General features: G+C 56.4%; 3 protein-coding genes across 3 annotated transcripts in view; 1 reads left to right on the top strand and 2 right to left on the bottom strand.

The window, feature by feature from the left end:
* The window catches only part of G6PC (glucose-6-phosphatase catalytic subunit), a 7,852-nt gene extending 7,345 nt beyond the window's left edge, over positions 1-507 (top strand). Inside the window, exon 5 of the mRNA XM_026654779.2 lies at positions 1-507. This exon is cut by the window's left edge and continues 54 nt beyond it. Within this exon, the coding sequence (XP_026510564.1) occupies positions 1-458 (458 nt within the window). The 3' untranslated portion in view covers positions 459-507.
* A 4,085-nt stretch (positions 508-4,592) lies between these two features.
* LOC112125977 (alanyl-tRNA editing protein Aarsd1) lies at positions 4,593-10,351 on the bottom strand. Its single transcript, XM_024224347.3, has 12 exons — positions 10,209-10,351; positions 9,974-10,099; positions 9,726-9,885; positions 8,975-9,032; positions 8,419-8,575; positions 8,170-8,286; positions 7,417-7,547; positions 7,166-7,232; positions 6,831-6,922; positions 6,048-6,102; positions 5,402-5,496; positions 4,593-4,829 (listed from the first exon to the last, which is right to left on the bottom strand). Exons 1-12 carry the CDS (start codon positions 10,245-10,247, stop codon positions 4,694-4,696), a joined length of 1,233 nt encoding a protein of 410 aa, XP_024080115.2. The 5' UTR covers positions 10,248-10,351; the 3' UTR covers positions 4,593-4,693.
* A 489-nt stretch (positions 10,352-10,840) lies between these two features.
* PTGES3L (prostaglandin E synthase 3 like) lies at positions 10,841-16,048 on the bottom strand (the record flags this gene model as incomplete). The annotated part of the gene is made up of 7 exons (XM_026654780.2): positions 10,841-11,358; positions 11,769-11,797; positions 12,580-12,633; positions 14,117-14,206; positions 14,932-15,030; positions 15,703-15,769; positions 15,933-16,048. Coding segments are annotated over 6 exons (438 nt in total), but the record flags the coding sequence as incomplete, so codon positions are not given.
* Between the last annotated feature and the right edge of the window lie 1,956 nt (positions 16,049-18,004).

Here is an 18,004-nt window from a genome sequence, read left to right as displayed (position 1 = left end):
TCCGGAGGTACCTGGGCACCACCCTCTTCCTGTTCAGCTTCGCCCTGGGGTTCTACCTGCTGCTGAAGGCTCTCGGTGTTGACCTGCTGGGGACCCTGGAGAAAGCCAAGAGGTGGTGTGACCGGCCGGAGTGGGTCCACATTGAAACCACCCCCTTCGCCGGCCTCCTCCGGAATCTGGGCATCCTGTTTGGGCTGGGGCTGGCCCTCAACTCCCAGATGTACCTGGAGAGCTGCAAAGGGAAGATGGGCCAGCAGCTGCCCTTCCGCCTGAGCTGCATCGCGGCCTCGCTCCTCGTCCTGCACCTCTTCGACTCCTTCGACCTCCCCACAGACAGAGAGCTACTGTTCTACGTCCTGTCCTTCTGCAAGAGCGCCGCTGCCCACCTATGTGCGGTGGCACTCATCCCCTACTGCATTGCCCAGGTGCTCAGGAGGGGTGACAAGAAGATTCTGTAGCTGACCTGCAAACTTGCGTCATAGCTGCCAAGCCAGGCTGCTCTTCGGGGCAGGGCTCCCCCTTCCCTTTCCCACTGCAGTAACAGGTCTCCCGGCACCACGGACCTCACAGCTCTGGGTTACGTGATCAGCTCACACGCACGGCTCAGTGCCGTGAAGTGGAAGGGGAAGTTCACTGTCTCCTGTGTGGGAAAGGAAGTGAGTGACTATCACACACCTCAGTGCTGGCACAGGGTGAAATGTAATGGGGTCCTCGTTTGGCCACAGCCCCTGGCCCAGCCCAGGCTGGCACAAATGGTAATCTCTGCTCTAGGGAGTGTGAGTGGATAACGGGGCAGTCAGGAACGCTGTCCCAGCCGAGGGCATAGCCACAGCTGAGGGGGAGGTGTCCCACACAGAATTCAGCTCTAGGCCACCTTGTCAGCCTCTTACACTACAACGTACCAAACGCTCTCCAGAGCGGGGAGCAGTCGGCACCTACCCATCTTATGGCTCAGTCCCCTCTGGGCCAATGTGTTTGGCTATGGACACACTGAACAACAGTGCTGTCAATCAACTTGGCCCCAGCAGAGCAGGGATGGCGTGTCCATGGGCTCCCAGCGCAGGAAAGCTGTGCTGAGGTTGCAAGGAGTGCCGTAGACGTGGGTGTGTCTGTGCGTTACCAGGCTGTTACAGCTGGGCGGCACCCATGGGGCCCAGGCCGAGGGACAGGAGCTAGCTGTGAAATGCCTTTGGCAATAAAATTAGTAAATTCCACTCAGCCTTTCCCACCCTCAGGCCATCTTACTGATGGGGCAACCTCTGCTCATTGCCCCTGTGGGCCCTCCAGACATACAGGGACCCAGAGCTCTCCAAGAGAGAGTCACACGAAGGGCCAGACCGATGGTCCATCTAGCCCCGTGTCCTGTCTCTGATGGGGCCAGGGCCAGATGCTGCGGGGGAATGAACAGACCAGGGCAGTTATCCAGTCCCTGTCTGGCTGAGGGGAGCATTCTAGAACAGTGGTTCTCAACCAGGGGCACACATATCCTGGGGGTACACAGAGCTCTTCCAGGGGGAACATCAACTCGTCTAGATATTTGCCTAATTTTACAACAGGCTACATAACAAGCACTAGCAAAGTCAGTACACACTAAAATTTCATACAATGACTTATTTATACTGCTCTATAGACTATACGCTGAAATGTAAGTACACTCTTCATATGCCACTTGATTTATTATATAATTATATGGTAAAAATGAGGAAGTCAGCCATTGTTCAGTACTAGTGTGCTGTGACAATTTTGTATGTTGATGTCTGATTTTGTAAGCAAGTAGTTTTTAAGTGAGGTGGAACTTTGGGGTACACCAGACAAATCAGACTCCTGGAAGGGGCACAGGGCTCTGGAAAGGTTGAGAACCACTGTTCTAGAAGGCAGGAACTGAGGGGCAGCAGCAGGGCCACGGCTGTGGGAGGAGCAGCCTCAGTTCTGTCGAGGGGAATGCTGAGGACGGAAGCAGCTCAGTGCTAGGCACTGACACTGGCGTACCTGCACCAACACAGAGCCCTGCTGTAGGGGGGTTGTCGCAGTGTGTGCCCCGGCCTGGCCCGGCTTTCCCTGTTCCAGGCATCCTCCTAGTGACTGACACCAAGCATGAACAAGGCCAAAGTTCAGCTTCTCCGCTTGCAGAGCTCAGGTTTCCATTTCAGGCCCAGAGCAATGGTGATCTGTCTCCAGCTTCCTACCATGCGCCCAATACAGCGCACCTGGTGTCCTACCGATCGCTCTGTGCAGGGGCAGGGCCTTGACCGGAGAGAGCGAGAAACCACTCCATTCTGGCCACGCTCCCTGGCACGGGGAAGATCTCTGCTCCCGTGGCTCAGATCAGGAGTCAGGGCCGATGCCTGGAATTAGCTATGTGTTCAGTGGCAGGGGAAGTTCCAGCAGCAAGATATGTATGAGGTGGGGAGGTTGACTTAGGGCATTTGGGTTTGAAAGCTGAACGTCCATTCCAGGAGCTGCTCGCCTGCATGCAGTTTGGCCAGATAGCCTGGGCATTTGACCACGCTGACAGATCCCATAGATCTTGGTTCTCATTAGCTTTATGCTCACACAAGGCTTCAGGCTTCCATCACCACCCTCCCTCCCTCCAGCCCCATCACCACAGACCAAGCATAGGACAAAAAACCCATACTGGGGGGGACAGGGACACAAATCCGTGCAGGAAATCGGAACTGGTGCAGGATTCAGCCTCATGCGTGAACAGCCTCAGAGTGGCTCCTGACCTGTTATCAGTAACTTTCACTAATCAGAGCAAGGTGCGTAGAGCGTGCACAGAACAGCAAGAACAGGAGGGAGCACCGCTCATTTCCTGCCCACAAGCGAGGGATGCTGGAGAGCTGTGAGCCCCCACCACTCCCCTGGGAGCAGTTGGGTATCTCTCAGACATGAGATTCCAGCTGCAATTTTCCTAAGTGCGTTAGAAACCCAGATCCCACTCACTGCCAGGCCCAGCCCTAATTCTTGCTACCTCTGCTGTGCAATGCAGTGAGTAATCCCAGCCTTCAGAATCGTAACAAACCCACCTGGCTGGTTTGCTAGCAGCGCCGATGTCACACAACAGGCTGAAATTTGGTCTCTGCTGAGACGTTACCTGCATTGCTGTGACCAGGAATTAGAAATGTAGGCTGCTGTTGGAGAGACAGCGTCACTGCAGGCGCATAAATAAAGATGAAACTCACGGCCAGCAGGAGGGACGCAGACTCCTTCTGTGCAGAGATGTCTCCAAGACATAGCTGCCAGCCAGTTGCTTAGATTAACACTCCAAATGCCGGTATTCTCCAATCTGCCTGCCAGCTGAACAGATCCTTAGACTACATGTACCTGAAGTGAGCAAAGGGTTACATGTCATTTGTGAATCCATGGGATCACCGAGCGGCTAGTGACCACCCTGGCAGAAGCACGAGTGCCTGCAATCCCTGTTTGTCTGTATGGTGCAAGATGTTGCTTCATCGTTTCAAGGTAATGCCAGGCCACAGTTTGACAAACACTTGCGTCAGGTTTGTAACTGGGTCAGCGCCAGGTTGGCAGAGGTGGCTGCTGAGTTCAGAGGTCAGTGATAGCATGTGCAGCCAGGCCGGACCCCATGCTGTGCGTTAACCAGCACAGTCCAGCAGCACCAGCATAAACAGGTTAAACCCTCCAGCACCTGCAGTGGCTTCAGAGCATCAGCAAAGAATGGAGGCCGGCATGAATGTCCTGCACAAGGCAGGGATCCAGGCGATCGCTTCCTCCAGAACTGGTTCCTCTTGACTGCCAATATCAGCCTTCTTCATCCACTTCCCCATCTGGTTCCAGCTCTGCGAGGCAGGGTGACAGAGACCAGCATGAGCCAGTCTCACCTTTGATTCCTGCCATAACATTGCATCCCCCTCACCCCCAGAGGTTTCCTGTTGCCCTGGTTAAAGTGAAAACTGCTTGGCCAACATGAATGATGATGCAACATCCTACATCTATCACTCGGGCTCCTGCAGGCTTCTCTCTCATCTGGAGGGCAGCGCGCACAGGATCCTGACTAGGGACTCCTGTGAGCTACCTCGGTGTTTTTCTCTGTAACGGTTAGCAATTGTCAGAGCCCAGGCCCCTACTGGGATTAACCTCCCTCTTCCCATATTCTGCCCCAAGTACATGTAAAGGGGTGTTTGTACTGGTCACAGTAACCCGAAATAAACCCGCTCACACTGCAGTCACTGCCTGTTGCTTTTCAAGGGTGGTACTGGCCACCAATGGCAAATGAGGCAAAAGCCAAGGCTCATGGCTTACAGCACAATGTTCCCTGGGTTTGCTGGAGGCTGGACCATGAGGGATGGCAAAGGAGCTCTGCCTGGCAGTGTGGTCCCCAGCCCTGGCCCAAGAATGTCAGCGCCAGGAAGCGTCCAGTTAACGAAGCTAGTTGTACCGTTTATCTGGGGAAAGTTTGCAACATCATGGCCAGGCCAGTGAGAAACAGAGGGCGTCAGCCCCCTGCCCAAATACACCTGACACTCCCTGCTCCTCTCCCCACCCAACTTCCCTGGCATATCCCGGAGCCACAGGACCTGGTTTGAGGTCAGAGCTTGGTCGTCAGGGCTCTGCGCGTGCACACATCATTCTCGTAACACAACATTTATTCGTCTAGAGGGAGTCAGCAAGTGACCTGTCGTCCCAGGTCAATGAGCAGCAGATGGGGGAATCCTCTGGCGAGGGCTGGTCCTTACTCCTCCAGGGTCTGGTGGCCAATGAAGTCCTGGAGCAGGGCCTGCACCTCTGCTCGCTTGCTCATCCTGGTCGCCTTGCCTTGGAAGCGGTCCCGTTTCCCGGCTCCTTTGCCTTCCAGCAGTTCCGCCACTCTAAAGGGACAGATCCACATGCTGAAACCAGGAGGGCTGGGTGTGCTCTCTCACACAGCCCCAAACTGGGTGTGCCTGGGGGGCAGAGGAGGGAAATGGCCCATCTGCCCTGCCTCAGATATTGAGCCAGACGCCAGTGAAATCAATTATCTGATTAAAGCAGCCAGAACTTAATTTCCCTTCATTAATAATAATTGTAGCGTAGCAGGTGTGTATCAGGGCAGCCTGCTCCTTTAAGGACCAAAGGCTGGTGCCAGGCAGCCCAGCTGGCTAATCAGACCCAGCGGAGAAAGGGAGGACAGGTGTTGGCTATAAAGAGCTGCAAGAAGCGGGGGGGGGGGGGGGGAGCTGACAGACTGCAGAAGAAGCAGCAGGAAGTCCCTGGAGAAGGAATGCTCCAGGTGTGACACCCCAGCTGGGTAGAAATCTCCAGCTGGAAGTTTTATTTTCCTTTTGTGAGTTTGCTGGGTGTTTGGACAATAACTAGGGCTGGAGGCTGACTTGACAGCGCTGATAGTCCCCAAGCTGGTCAGGAAGGTTGCCGGACTACAGGGGGTCACAGAACAGTTTACCTGGGGCCTAATTTTCCAACCACTTCACTGGGCCCAGCCAGGAGGAAGAGCCCAGCTGCCTTCTCGTCTCCCACAGTCAGGAAGAGCAGGGTGTCCTGTGAAGAGAGATGGATCCTGCTGCAGAACATCTCTGCATCCCCCCCTTCGATCAGTGAGACTTGGGAGTCCCATATGTGAGTAAGAACACCCCTCCTCTTTGCTGTGAACAGGTTGCTGGAGGGGAGACTATTTGGGGCACTACCTACCTTGGCGGGGGGTCAGAAATGGGCTACTGAGCCTTTCAGTCCAGGTCACAAGCCCCACACGGTCCTGGGAGGCAGTGACTGGTGTCTGGTGACCCCTGTGTTAAATGAGCTGGGGGGAGACCCGTGTCTGGAACACAAGGACCTTTCCCTCGTTTGGCTCTAACCGGCCCATTGATCAACAGGAAGGGCACACCTCCCTGGGACAGGCGGGGCCCCTCCAGATCACAGCTGGGGGGCACCGATGTGGTAACAGTTTGGGCTGCAACATCCTAGGGAGAATGAGGCCTTTGTTTTCTGGCCAGTGTATTGTGAGGGCTGGTCAAGGGTGGGCAGAGGCTATGTAGGCCTTAGAGGAGGCCAAAGGGCCAACAAGCGGCGAGGACAAGCCAGAGAGCGCTCACCTCTGTCCCGATCTCATTGGCGATGATATTCATGAACTCAGAGTCACCGTCTTTTCTGTAAAGGGTAAAAGGCATTTCAGAGATGCCTCGGCCTAGAGAATCCAGACATACCTCTGGTGGTGAAGGCCTAAACTCTATGACGGAGCCGGAAACCAAACACCCCACACAGACCAGACATTGTCCTGGCTTGGCTTTTGGTTGATTTTTAGAGTCAAATTTCCCACCAGCTTCTTATCAACCACTGTCAGGGAACTGGAAGCCAGACCCGAGGTGAGCGTGCTTTGTGCCGAGGGTCAGGGCTGTGGCCTCTCATCATTAGGACAGCGATTAGCAATTTTTACAGAAAAATCCTTTCTATGTTTCCCACCCACAAATGATGAATTATTAAAGTGTTTACTCTGTAACCAATGGAGTGCTTCCATTTTTTTGACAATACCACCAGCAGGGAGGGATAAGCAAACAAATGTACTGCTCGGCTCTAAAACCAGCAGAGTTCAACAGCCAAAATACAAGCATGTTAGCCTTTAATTACGAGCCTTTCCAGCAGGCCCAGGCAGTTGGTTTAATATTCTGTTTCCTTAGTTTATGTTCTCCCTTAAAGAATGGACCTCTGTTATAAACAGCCCTGAATGCACAGCAGAGGGATGCAGCTGCCATGGGACATTGTCAGCTTGTGTTATACAGGAATTCAGACTACATGATCACAGTGCTCCCTTCTGGTCTTAGAATCTGCCAGTAAGATGTTGCAGCACCCAAGCCCCCTTCCCCAGATCTGGGCCTTACCTGTGTAACACAAACACTCGGCCTCGGACCGGATTGCTTTTGAAGTTCTGTGCTGTCAAAACTGCAAGGTCTCTAAGCAAGTTCAAGTTGTTCTGCAAGGAAAGCAAACCCCATGTTGCAGACCCAGGAGTCAGTGCGAGAACATGGGGATGGGGTGGAGTGGAGTCGGGGATGGAGTTTCCTGAGACAGGTGGAGTCACAATTTTCACCGCTTCCAGGGTCAACACAAGGGAGATTCTAAAACTTAATTCTCATGAAATAAGATTACTCAGAATACTGTTGCTGTTACCAAAGCTCAGACCCTCGATGGAGTGACCTCTGGGCCACAGCCGTACCTTCTGAAGCAGTTTCACAGAATTCTGCAGCCTCTTCACAGCCTCCACGTGCTCCTCTGCTCCATTTCTGGAAAAAAACAAGGCAGAGTTTGGGCTGTCAAGGCGCTGGACAGAGAGGGCTCCACCAATGAAGCTGCAGCAGACAACATAACACCAGAGCCAGGGGCTAGAAATGCCCTCTTTAGGGTCACATGCTGTTCCTCTCTGGGCGAGGAGAAGCAAGGATAGGGGAAACTGGGAAAGGACATTACTTAAGCAGCAAGGTTAGTGCCTTCTCGGTGCTGTGACTTCGCTCGACAGACTTCAGTACTCGATTTCCTGCCAGGAAGACCAAGTTGGTTTTGTTCTTTTTTCCCTTTTCTGTGCCAAGGAGCTTAATAACCTTAAACGAGAAACAAACACCCTTATCAGAGAGGTACAATGGTGTGTTACACACAGCTAAAGGTCCATTAGACCATGTGTCATTGTGAATGTCGACTTTCTATCATCAGAATTAAACCCACTGAAATCAGCCTTCAAATATAGCCAAAAAATAGATGAGACACTTTCATTAGCCATGTGCCATGCTGTCTAACGGGCCTGGACCTGGTGTGTCAACAAGCCTTCTATACCCTAATATCCCACCCCACAGCGCACCAGGCATGCCAACAGGCAGGGAAGGGTCATTTGTCTTATCAAGTTGACTGTAAGGACATTGAAACTCAGAGGCAGCTCTGGAATTAAATTTTCATCTAATTCTGCATGAAGAACACAGGGGACTGTTCACTGGTGGCAAACCATCACTAATGCAGTGGTGTGGGGGGATGTGAGTGGACAATGGTAACCACAGGATGCATGGCTGTGTCCCACCACTCTCACTCTGGCTTGTGATTGGGGTTCTCTGTCCAACAGGGACAATCTGCAGAGGGACTGCAAGTCCTGCGGATCCAGGGACTCCTACTGTACCAGCTGATCTACAGGACGGTGCCTGAGCACTGAAGGCGCTGAAGCAGGGCGGCCCTTACCTGCAGGTCACTTAAGTTGGAGACATGAGTCCCGCAGCACATGTTGTCGTCTATGCCCTCGATGCTTATGATGCGCACTGGCCCTGTGTGGTTATCTGGCAAACCGCGGCTTCTCACCTAGCAAGAGATCCAGAAAGGTGAGCATTGCAACTCACGTCCCTGGGACTAAAAGGAGACTGGGTGGCATATTCCCCTCTACCCCACATGGCTCTGGAATGAATTTTGCCAGCGTCCTCCATTGCTACTCACCGTCTCGATCTCTGGGTCGTCCTCAGAGTGCTCCCTCACCACCACAGGAATACGGGCCCGGATTTTCTCATTCACGTTCTCCTCTAGGGCCACCACCTGTTCTGCTGTCACTGAGGGCGTGTCCAGCTCGATGACGGTGCGCTGATGGCCTAGCTCCCTGCAAGGACCACAAACATCAGACACACCTGCCAATACAACAGAGGACACAAGCTCAAAAGTCCCTCTGTGCAACACTGGGCATGGCGCAGGAGGAAGCACCTTGGAATTCTGTTACTGGAGCAAAGCACATGTGTGCACACTCTCTCTCTCTCTCTCTCTCTCTGTGTATATTGTTTACATCGCACCAGATGTGTGCTTGAACAGAGAGGCACAGCAATGCTCCACACAGCTTCTCTCCAGTGCAGTCACTTCTCCCATGCCTTCTGCAGCCAAGTGGAATGTCTCTGCATGCCACACTCCATGCATTTATCTACATTCATCCCTCAGGACCCAGCATTGTGGCACAAGCCAAACAAGGTTTAAGGACAGAGTTAAAAGGAACACTTTTCCTGCTCACCATGAAGTTGTTTTGAATCCAAACATCAGATCTGCAAGGGCAGTGATGAGATGCTGCCCTGGAAGAGAAGTGCAAGCAATGGCTGTGAGGTTTTAGTTTATTTTTACTAGTGCTAGGCACGCATGCACACACACAGAACGACTCCCCCAGCCATCCCTGGGAACGAAAGAATGTGACTGCCTGTTGCGAGGAGTTCAAATCAGACAGCATCTCTCTGCTCCAAGTCTTCTTTGTTTATAACCCACAACAGCACCTGCAAGGATAGCACCTACCTTCTCGAGAGTTCCAGAAATGCCCCAGAGAACCCAGCAAATCAGCCCCTCCTAATAGAGAAAACTAAGTGGTCACTAGCCACATCACCTACAGAAGGAGTCACTGATATCCCCGATCCCCCTCCAAACTCCTCAATCCCGGCCTGGAGCCCCCTCCTGCACCCCAAGCCCCTCAGCCCCACCTGAGAGCCCACACCCCCAGCCGGAGCGCTCACCTTCCCTCCCCGTGTGCCCTGAGCTCTCTCCCGCCCTCTGAACCCTTCGGTCCCACCCTGAGCCCCCTCCTGCACCCCAAACCCCTCATCTCCAGCCCCAGCCCGGAGCCCTCACCCCCTCCCGCGCCCCAAGCCCCTGAGCCCGCCAAGTGAGTGAGGATGGGGGGATGGAGTGAGCGGGGCGGGGCAGGGGTGTTTGGCTGGGTGGGAGTATAAAGTGGGCCCCCCTAGGAACCATATTCTCTGGGGGCCAAGGCGGGTCACCTGAGTGCTGCTGCATGTGGTCAAAGCGCCTGTCCCAGTCCACCGTCAGCAGCACCTCGCGGCCCGGCTCCAGCGGCGTCTGCACGAAGTGGACGGCAGCCGGGCCCTGCCGCGTCACGCGGAGCACGGGGATGTCCTCGATGAGTCCCCGGTCGTCGGGCTGCAGGGAGGAGCGTCCGGTCAGCCGCCGGTCAGCAGCTGCCCCCCCCGGACCGGACCGGACCGGCCCCGCCCCCACGAGCCCGTACCTGGCCCCCGCCCTCGGGGAAGAGAATCGTGTCCTCCAGCACCACGTGGAAGCCCCGCAGCGGCTCCGTCGCGCCGCCCTCGGCCGGCAGCTCCGCGGGGCGGCACGACGCGACCCTGGTGGTGAACTGCAAAACGGGGGGCGTCACGCGGGGCCCGGCACGCGCGTGTCACGCGTGGGAGCCCCGCGCGCCCCCGCCCCCGCCCCGCACCGACCCCGCCCCGCGGCTCCCGCACCTGCCGGGCCCAGCTGTCCCGCTGGCACTGGAACACCATCGCGGCAGCCGGCGCCGCGAGGGGACAGACAGCTGCCGGAAGGGGACGGCGAGCGGGAGGGGACACACACACACGGCCGGCGAACGCGAGCTGCGGGCGGAGACGGCGAGCGGGAGGGGACACACGACCGGCGAACGCGGCCGGGAACAGAGGGGGCGGGGGGGATGACGCCATGGGCCTGTCTACACCCTCTCCTCCCCCCCCCCCGGGTCCATGGGCTTTCCCCTGGAGCTCACCCCCGCGGGACCCACGGGTGTCCCCCTGTGACCCACGTGTCCCCCGGGACCCACGGCCCGTCCTATGGGTCTGGGTTGTGGGGGTCGGCGAGCCCCCCCACCCCGGGGCAGCAGCCTGGCCTGGGGAGCTGCCCTGTGGGCGGGGGTGTCTCCGCGTCTCCCCTGGACCCTGCAGGCCCCAGGCCCATAGCCGTCCCCAGAGGCGAGGGCCCCGGCTGCCCTCTGTCCTGGGCGGGGGAACGTCTCGGGCACCAATGGCACTTGGAAAACCGGGCCCCAGTGTGGCAGGAAAACCCAAGCACAGGAACAGCCAGCGTGGCAGGTTTACCCTTTATTAACAGGCTTTCTCTCCCCCCCCCCCCCGGTCCCCCCAACGCCGGGGAGAGACGGACGAGGGGAGAAGGGTCTCGGCAGCAAGAGGAACAGGCGGCAGGTGCCGAGCAGGGAAGATGGCTAAATCTGGGCAGCGTGGCTGAGTACCATCAGCACAGAGCCAGAGGCGGTGCCAGGGGAGGAGAGAAGTGACTCGGGCTGGTTCGTGGCAGTATAAGTGGCAATAACGGGGTGAAATGAGACACAGGAACCCGGTGTCTGGCTGTGGAATCGTCTCCTAATGGAAGTGGCGGCAGTTCCAGGACTTGGCATGTTTGAAACTAGACTGCCCGATGCAACAGGAAACAGTCCCACGCTGGGTCTGACTTCAAGGGCGGGCAAAACGGGACCAGCAGGGCTTTTCCAGCTCTCGGGTCCGTGATTGTGGAATTCGGAGCCAAAGTCTGAAGCAGGCGAATCCCTGGCGCATTTGAACCACAGTGGCACTTACACTGCTACCTCCCTCCCCAACTCGCTTCATCTCAGCAGCTGCTGTCATGTCTCTGTGGGGAAAAACAGGGCAGTCAGAAAATGCGCCCCTGGGTGGGGGCAGAGCAGGGAGTCAGGCCTCGAGGGGACAGAAGGGGACAGGATGAGAGCAGGGGGAGGGTCAGGCCCCCAGGAGAGAATAGGTACCACAGGGAATAGTGGGAAGGCGGGCAGCTATGTCACTCTCAGGTGATCCAGTGAATGCCAGAGCTGCACCCAGCTCTCCTGGGCCAGGAAGACAATTGGAAGGGCAGAGAATAAGGGCTGCATGCAGCGCTCTCATCCCCGCCAGCCTCCCCTTAAGTCCTTTCAGATCCCAGAGGGCGCTAATCCTGGTCACTGTCAGCAGGTCAGGATGCACATCTCCCATCAGGTAACAGGGAGGCTCAGTTGCAGCCAGTTAGTGCTTCAGGGGAGTTCTTACCACCAGGGTCTGTGCTTTCAAATGTCATCCTGGAAAAGAGACGGAAAGTCGGACAGTGAGGCTAGAAAGGACACGGAGTGTTTCCCTTAATGCTACATGTGACCATAGAATGGAGTGAAACAAGGACAGTCCATGGTACCAGACACCCTGGGACTCAGGCAAGTTAGAAATGCTCAAGACTTCCAGTTTTTCCAGGACCCTGAAATGTGTGTTGGGCCTAGAGTGTGGAAGGAAACCCTGAAAAACCAGCCTCGACCACATGCTGCTGGGCATAAGCTAATGGCCACAGGGTCTGGAAAGAACCCTGCCTTGGTGAGCATAATGAGGGTTTTCAGCTTCAGGGATTGGCTACTGGCACAGGCCGGAGACCACACTAGACAGGCCAGTCATCTGTTCTAGTTGTGCAGGAGGTTTGATACTGAATTAGATGCACCATTTGTTCCTCTGCACCCCAGGATAGCAGCAGGCAGGATTCCTTGCTGGTTCCCTTCCTGCTCCTCCTGTGTTCTTAGATGTATTTTTCAATGAACAGGGCAATGACCGTTATGCTGGGAGGTGTTCCCACAATTGCACAGAGCAGGTCTCCACGCCCAGAACACAGGCCACTTAGCATAGTGGAAGTTCAGAGAACCGTTGGCCTGGAAGAAGTTTGGCTTTAGTCCATGCTGAGACGAGGTTCCCCATTGGCTGGCAGAGATGGAGCAGCTGGGAGCCAGGCTTGGGAACTGGGAGGGCCAGAGGCAAAGAGCCTGGCTATGTAAAAAACCCCAGAACTTACTGTCTCAGCAAGGCAGTGACCAACTGTACTTACATCAAGGTCGTCCATTGCAGGGGGTGTTCCTTTAACAGTGACCTTCTGCAGGAGCTGGACGGGAAACAGACAGTCATGGGAATAAAGAAAGGAACCCACAACAAAAGTGGCGGGGCTGGAGTGTCTTCTCCTCCCAGGCAGCGCCTTCCACCCCCAGGGATCCCAGCTCCCCTTGTGACACAGACCCACAGTGGGGAGAGGGAGAAGCACGTGTCCTGTGCATGCTTGGCTCAGCTGGTTCATCCAAACCTTGCCCAGGTGGAAGTGACTTTGGCTGCAGGTTGTACCCCAAGGTTTCCACTGGATTTTAGCCCAGTGCCAGTGGCCGTCTTGGGGCCTCCTCACTCCTGTTGAAGGCAGCTCCCACAATGGGGCTCTATGTAAGACAGACCCCCTGATATCATGGGGTAGGATCGTTGATCAGGTGGACGGGGCACTAGAGTGGGATGCAAAAGACCAAGGCTCAGTCCCTGGCGCAGTCAGACTCCCTGTGTGACCTTGGACAAGTCCCTTCCCTCAGGGCCTGTTCCCCCTCTGTAGCATGGGGTTGATGCTTCCCTGTCTCTCAGAGGTACTGTGAGGCTAAATGCATTGACTAGGAGGTGCTCAGATACTCACGGGGGCCAGACAAGTACCCAGCGAGACCGAAATACCAGGGTTTCTACTCAATAGTTCTCCCAATATGGCTCTTACTTCTCCCTGGCTGTGCATTAAGATCCATGGCCTGCTATTGTCCATACCTCACCTCTCCAGTTTGGCCAAAGCCATGGTGCATTTCTGCTCCTAGCCAGTTGGTGGCGATACTGAGCCACACGGCAACAGCCACAGCTGAAATTTCTCTTCCCCAGTGGGTCTCAACCTATTTATCATTGTGGACTGCATATGTGGCCCACAATGTGTTACCTGGGCCGCAGGTTGAGAACCACAGTGTGCCCCCACAGACCCTTATGCCCAATTCCTCCCACCCAGAGACCCCTCCACAGAGTGGGGCCAGGGGTGGAGCCCTGGGCAGAGGGCCAGCCAGCAGCCCTGGACCCCCGCCATGGTGTGCAGCCCGGTCCCCACAGGGTGGGCTGGCGGCCTTTAGCACACAGCTGGGCCACAGCAGTGTGCTAATTGGGACGTGGGTTGAGAACCGCTGTTCTAGCCATTCAGTCTGGAGTCAACAGTGAGTTTTTAAGGCAAGCTGGGACATTCCCCAGGCAGTGCCTGGTGGAGATCAGTTGGTTTTAGGGACAGTCATTTCATCATATTAAGTAGGTCTCACAATAGGTTTTACAAAGTGCAGCAGTGCTTGCCTGTGCTGGATAATGGACACTTTACTGAGCTAATGCTCAGACTTTCCTCCTGACCCAAGACCTTTGCATTGAGTAACACGAAACAGGGATAACTGAGAAAGGCCCCCTACAGCACCTTCGCCCCGAAGGTCTCGGCCCCAGTGGGCTCTGCATGGGGCCTCGAGTCACTGCTTGGGATCTTGTGATGCAGCTATCTCACTGCTCAGACCCAAATAGAAATGCAGTAACCTAAGACTTACCTCTGCATACTGCTCAGTCATGGCCATTTCTGCCTCCTCATCCCCTTCCCAGTCTCGCCAGTTATCAAAGTCCACAAACAGCCAGACTGGCTAGGAGCAAGCAGGAGAAACAGCATCACAACAGATGGCGGCGCAGCGCTGAATGCAGCAAGTCTGATGCCTTTGGGGGACCGGGGGGCTGGCTGGGGATGGGATATGGACAACACCAGCAGGGGCGGGGGTTATGAGGCCTTCCACCTTTAGAGTATTGGTTCCACCCCAGCCTGAGTTCGAGGATCTATGGCCTTTCGCTGCAAGGCACTGATGGAGATTTGGCCCAGATCAGTAATGCCCAGCAGTCATTACCAGATGATGGCTATTCAGCAACCCCTTGTTAGCAGTCCAGCGTGGGGCTCTGTTGTCATGAACTGAATGGTGGTGGTGCTCATGGTTCAGAGCTCCACTGTGCAGGGCGTTGCACACAGAACAGAGAGAAGGTCCCTGTCCCAAGGCGCTTAGGAGTCCAAGCTGCACCCCCCCCCCAGGGGTCTCGCCCATCGGAGCTGAGCCAGGTGCAGTGAGTGGTGCTGGGCTGGTGTCCGTGGTACGTGCTCTATAGCCAGAGGATTTCAGTCTCTGGGAGCTGCTTACCTGGCACCTTTCACCAGCACTAACCAGGGCCATGCCAGAGTGAGCAGCAGACAGTGCTGTGCCAGCCCCTGGCAGTGCCCACACTGCATAGCATGGCACCCACAGGTGGGAGAAACTCTGAGCTTTTCACTGGGGAAAGACAACTCCAAAGGAAGGGGCCCTGGCTGCTCAGGCCCTGTGTTTACCTTGATGTTCTCCTTGGTGAGGCGCGGCCATGCCACCTTCTCCTTCCACTTCCTTATGAAGCAGGTGATGGAGCGGTCAGAGCGCTTCTGCTGCGAGTCCTGCCAAGGGACAGAACAAAGACACCTTGCCTGACATGGCTTCTGGGCACCTCTCTCCCTCTCAATAAGCCGAGATGCCCAGAATTAAAATGAACCCCTTCCCGAGCTCTGAGACACATGGGAAAGTCCCTGGAGACCAAGACTCAGCCTGCAGGAATCGAGGTGCAAATCTGGGTACGGGAGAGCTGGCTGTAAGAGGAGAATGCAGGAGAAGCAGGGGCTTTCCTGGGGATACCTGTGATGGCCTTGAACCATCTTCTCCATGCAGCCGGGCCTGCTGGGCGTCTCTGATTCATTTAGCTGGGCAAAGTCTCCTGGGTGCAGGCAGTGATGGCCACAACCCAAAACAAAGCACCGTTGGGGGCTGATGGGAAGGGCTGGGTAGGGCTGATGGCATAGCAGCACCAAGAGATGCCACCTAATCGCATCCCTTGGGTGCCCAGCCAGGTCTCCCAACCTCTGGGGACGGTGGGTGTCTGGGGTCATGCTCCTGGTGAGCAATGAGATCCCATGACGTGATAGGCCAGGATGGCCTTGGGCAGTGTGGAGGCAAATCTCTCCCCCGCCCCCCAAGCCCTTCCACGGGTTGTCATAAGCTCACGGTCCCTTTGGAGACATCGAGGCCTGTAGGAGTTGGACTCGCATGCCTCACCGCACGGGGCGGCTGCTCACTTTGGAGTTCACCCTGGCGTACAGGTTGATCTCGTTGTACATCTCCACGCCGTCTGCATTTTTACAGCTGCCAAAACACAAACTCAGTTAGCTCAGAACTGGGCTTGGACCTCCTCCGTGACGATCTCTAAGAGGATCCTTCCTGCTGGCCCTGCCCTGTACAGCTCCCGGTTCAGGGCCATGCCACTGAGTGCCGGTTACCAGGGCCTGTAGTGGGGCTGGAAGCTCACCTGAACACCACCAGGTGGTCTTCAATGTCGACTTTAACGTCTGTGCTGTCCTCCACGCAGAACTCCAGGAAGACGTACCAGGGGCGGTCGTACCACAGCGTTTTTGCAGGTTGCCTTGGCAAACAAGAGACCGTTCAGAAGGGATGAATTCCAGGGAGCAGAGTGAGAGTGGCGTTCCTGTGCCACCTTTCGTCTCCTGGCTCCCCACAGCAGCAGGTTGTGTGTAAGGCGTTGTGTGGAGTTATCAGAGCAGCGTTAAGCTGCCCTTGTTACACCTGTCTGGGCCAGACGATTGGCATGTAGGAACAGGGAGAGGGCGAGACCCAGGGAAAGGGGGCAGGCGCCAGGCAGACAAGAAGCTGGCTGCAGATTCAGCAGACTTGTTGCTACACTTCCAAAAAGCATCATTTTATCTTGGCAGCATCCCGGGAACTGGCCTCTCTCAGCACCTCAGCGACAGAGAATCCTGCAGCAGCATGTGCTCAGAGAGGGACCTCCCAGAGACACAAGGCTTTTGGGAGTGAAGCCTGCATGTGCAAGGCAAGGGACGGCCCTCACTAAGCACAATCGCTCACTGGAGCGCAGTCACAACCCCCAAGACCGCTGCCCTCGCCTCGGAAAGTGCCCAGGCAGACCTAGATCTGAAAAGTCATCCCTGCCTGCCAGACAGATCCCCAGAGAGCCCCTGCCACTGCCCCATGGGATCTGGACAGTGGGGAAAGAGGAGCTGCGGGGTCTGGGGAGCAGGATTTGTTTAATACTTAATGAGCGGCGTCTGAAATAAATCAGAGCACGCTGACTGCACTGCTGAGCATCCCTCCACGTTTCACTGGGCCCTGCTGGCTGGCACCAGGTAACAGAGATTCGCACCGACTCAGAACAAATTCCTTCAGCGTCTCTAACTGCCAGTGAAGTCCAGCCCCTAGGGAGACTTTGCTATTCTGGGGACAGATTCCGGGGGTCGCCCCACTGCCATGTGGTCTCATTCACCTGAGCAGACCCCTGCTTTATAGCCACCTCTCCCCACAGGCGGTTGCCGTCTGCAAGAGCCGAAGGCTGCAGGGCCTGTAAACAGCCTGGGCTGAGGCTTGGGTGAGCAAATTCCCATTTTCCCATGGCATTTGCCTCAGCCTCTCAGCGGGGCAAGGGCAGGAGACAAGACAGGCCGAGCAGGGCCCAGAATTCACCGTGGAGTCATGTTACAGGAGCCCGGTACATCCCGCTGGCCCGGGGCCACCCAGGGTCTGACTGCATGGCAGCCAGACGTGGGCGAGCAGGTTGGCTAGTGCTCTCAAAATGGCTGAATAGACAGGCTTTGAGGTTACACTTGGGTTCTGAAGCTCACCCCCCTCTGGAGGCTTCAGAGCCTGAGCTCCTCCAGCCCCCAGTCGAAACGTAAAGAGTTGTCTACACAGCTATTTGGAGAGCCCAAGCCTGTCCCCCAGGGCAGAGTGACAGAGAGCCACCTTTCCCCCTGTGTGGTGGGGCATGGAGGGGCCCCGGGCCAGCTGGGGTGTCTCCTAGCGAGTTCCTAGGGCTGGAATAGGTGGGACTGTTTCCAGGTTCCAGTCAGACAGGAAAAGTCCCAGCTGAGGGTGTGAGTGTCCCAGTGACCCGAGTGGGGGCTGGTGGGTGGGGGGGGTGACCCGAGTGGGTGGTCCGGGGGTTGTGTCCCGGGGGGGGGGAGGAAGGGGGAGGCAGTGACCCAAATGGGAGATTGTATCTCTAGTGGGGGTCCCAGTGACCCAAGTGATGGATAGTGGCCAGGTGTGTGTGTGTGACCTGAGTGGGAGCTCCAGGGGTCGTGTCCCAGCCGGGGGGGGCAGTGACCCGAGTGGGGGCGGGTGGTGACCAAGTGGGAGCTCCAGGGGTCGCGTCCCAGCCGGGGGGCGGGGAGGGCAGTGACCCGAGTGGGGTCCCGGGGGTCGCGTCCCAGCCGGGGGGGGCAGTGACCCGAGTGGGGGCGGGTGGTGACCAAGTGGGAGCTCCAGGTGTCGCGTCCCAGCCGGGGGGAGGGGGGGCAGTGACCCGAGTGGGATCCCGGGGGTCGCGTCCCAGCCGGGGGGGGGGGC

The sequence above is a fragment of the Terrapene carolina genome, unplaced genomic scaffold (genome assembly GCF_002925995.2).
Source record: "Terrapene carolina triunguis isolate 2854851 unplaced genomic scaffold, T_m_triunguis-2.0 Scaffold193, whole genome shotgun sequence".
In the NCBI taxonomy this organism is placed as follows: domain Eukaryota; kingdom Metazoa; phylum Chordata; order Testudines; family Emydidae; genus Terrapene; species Terrapene triunguis.
This window is presented reverse-complemented; position numbering and strand designations above follow the sequence as displayed.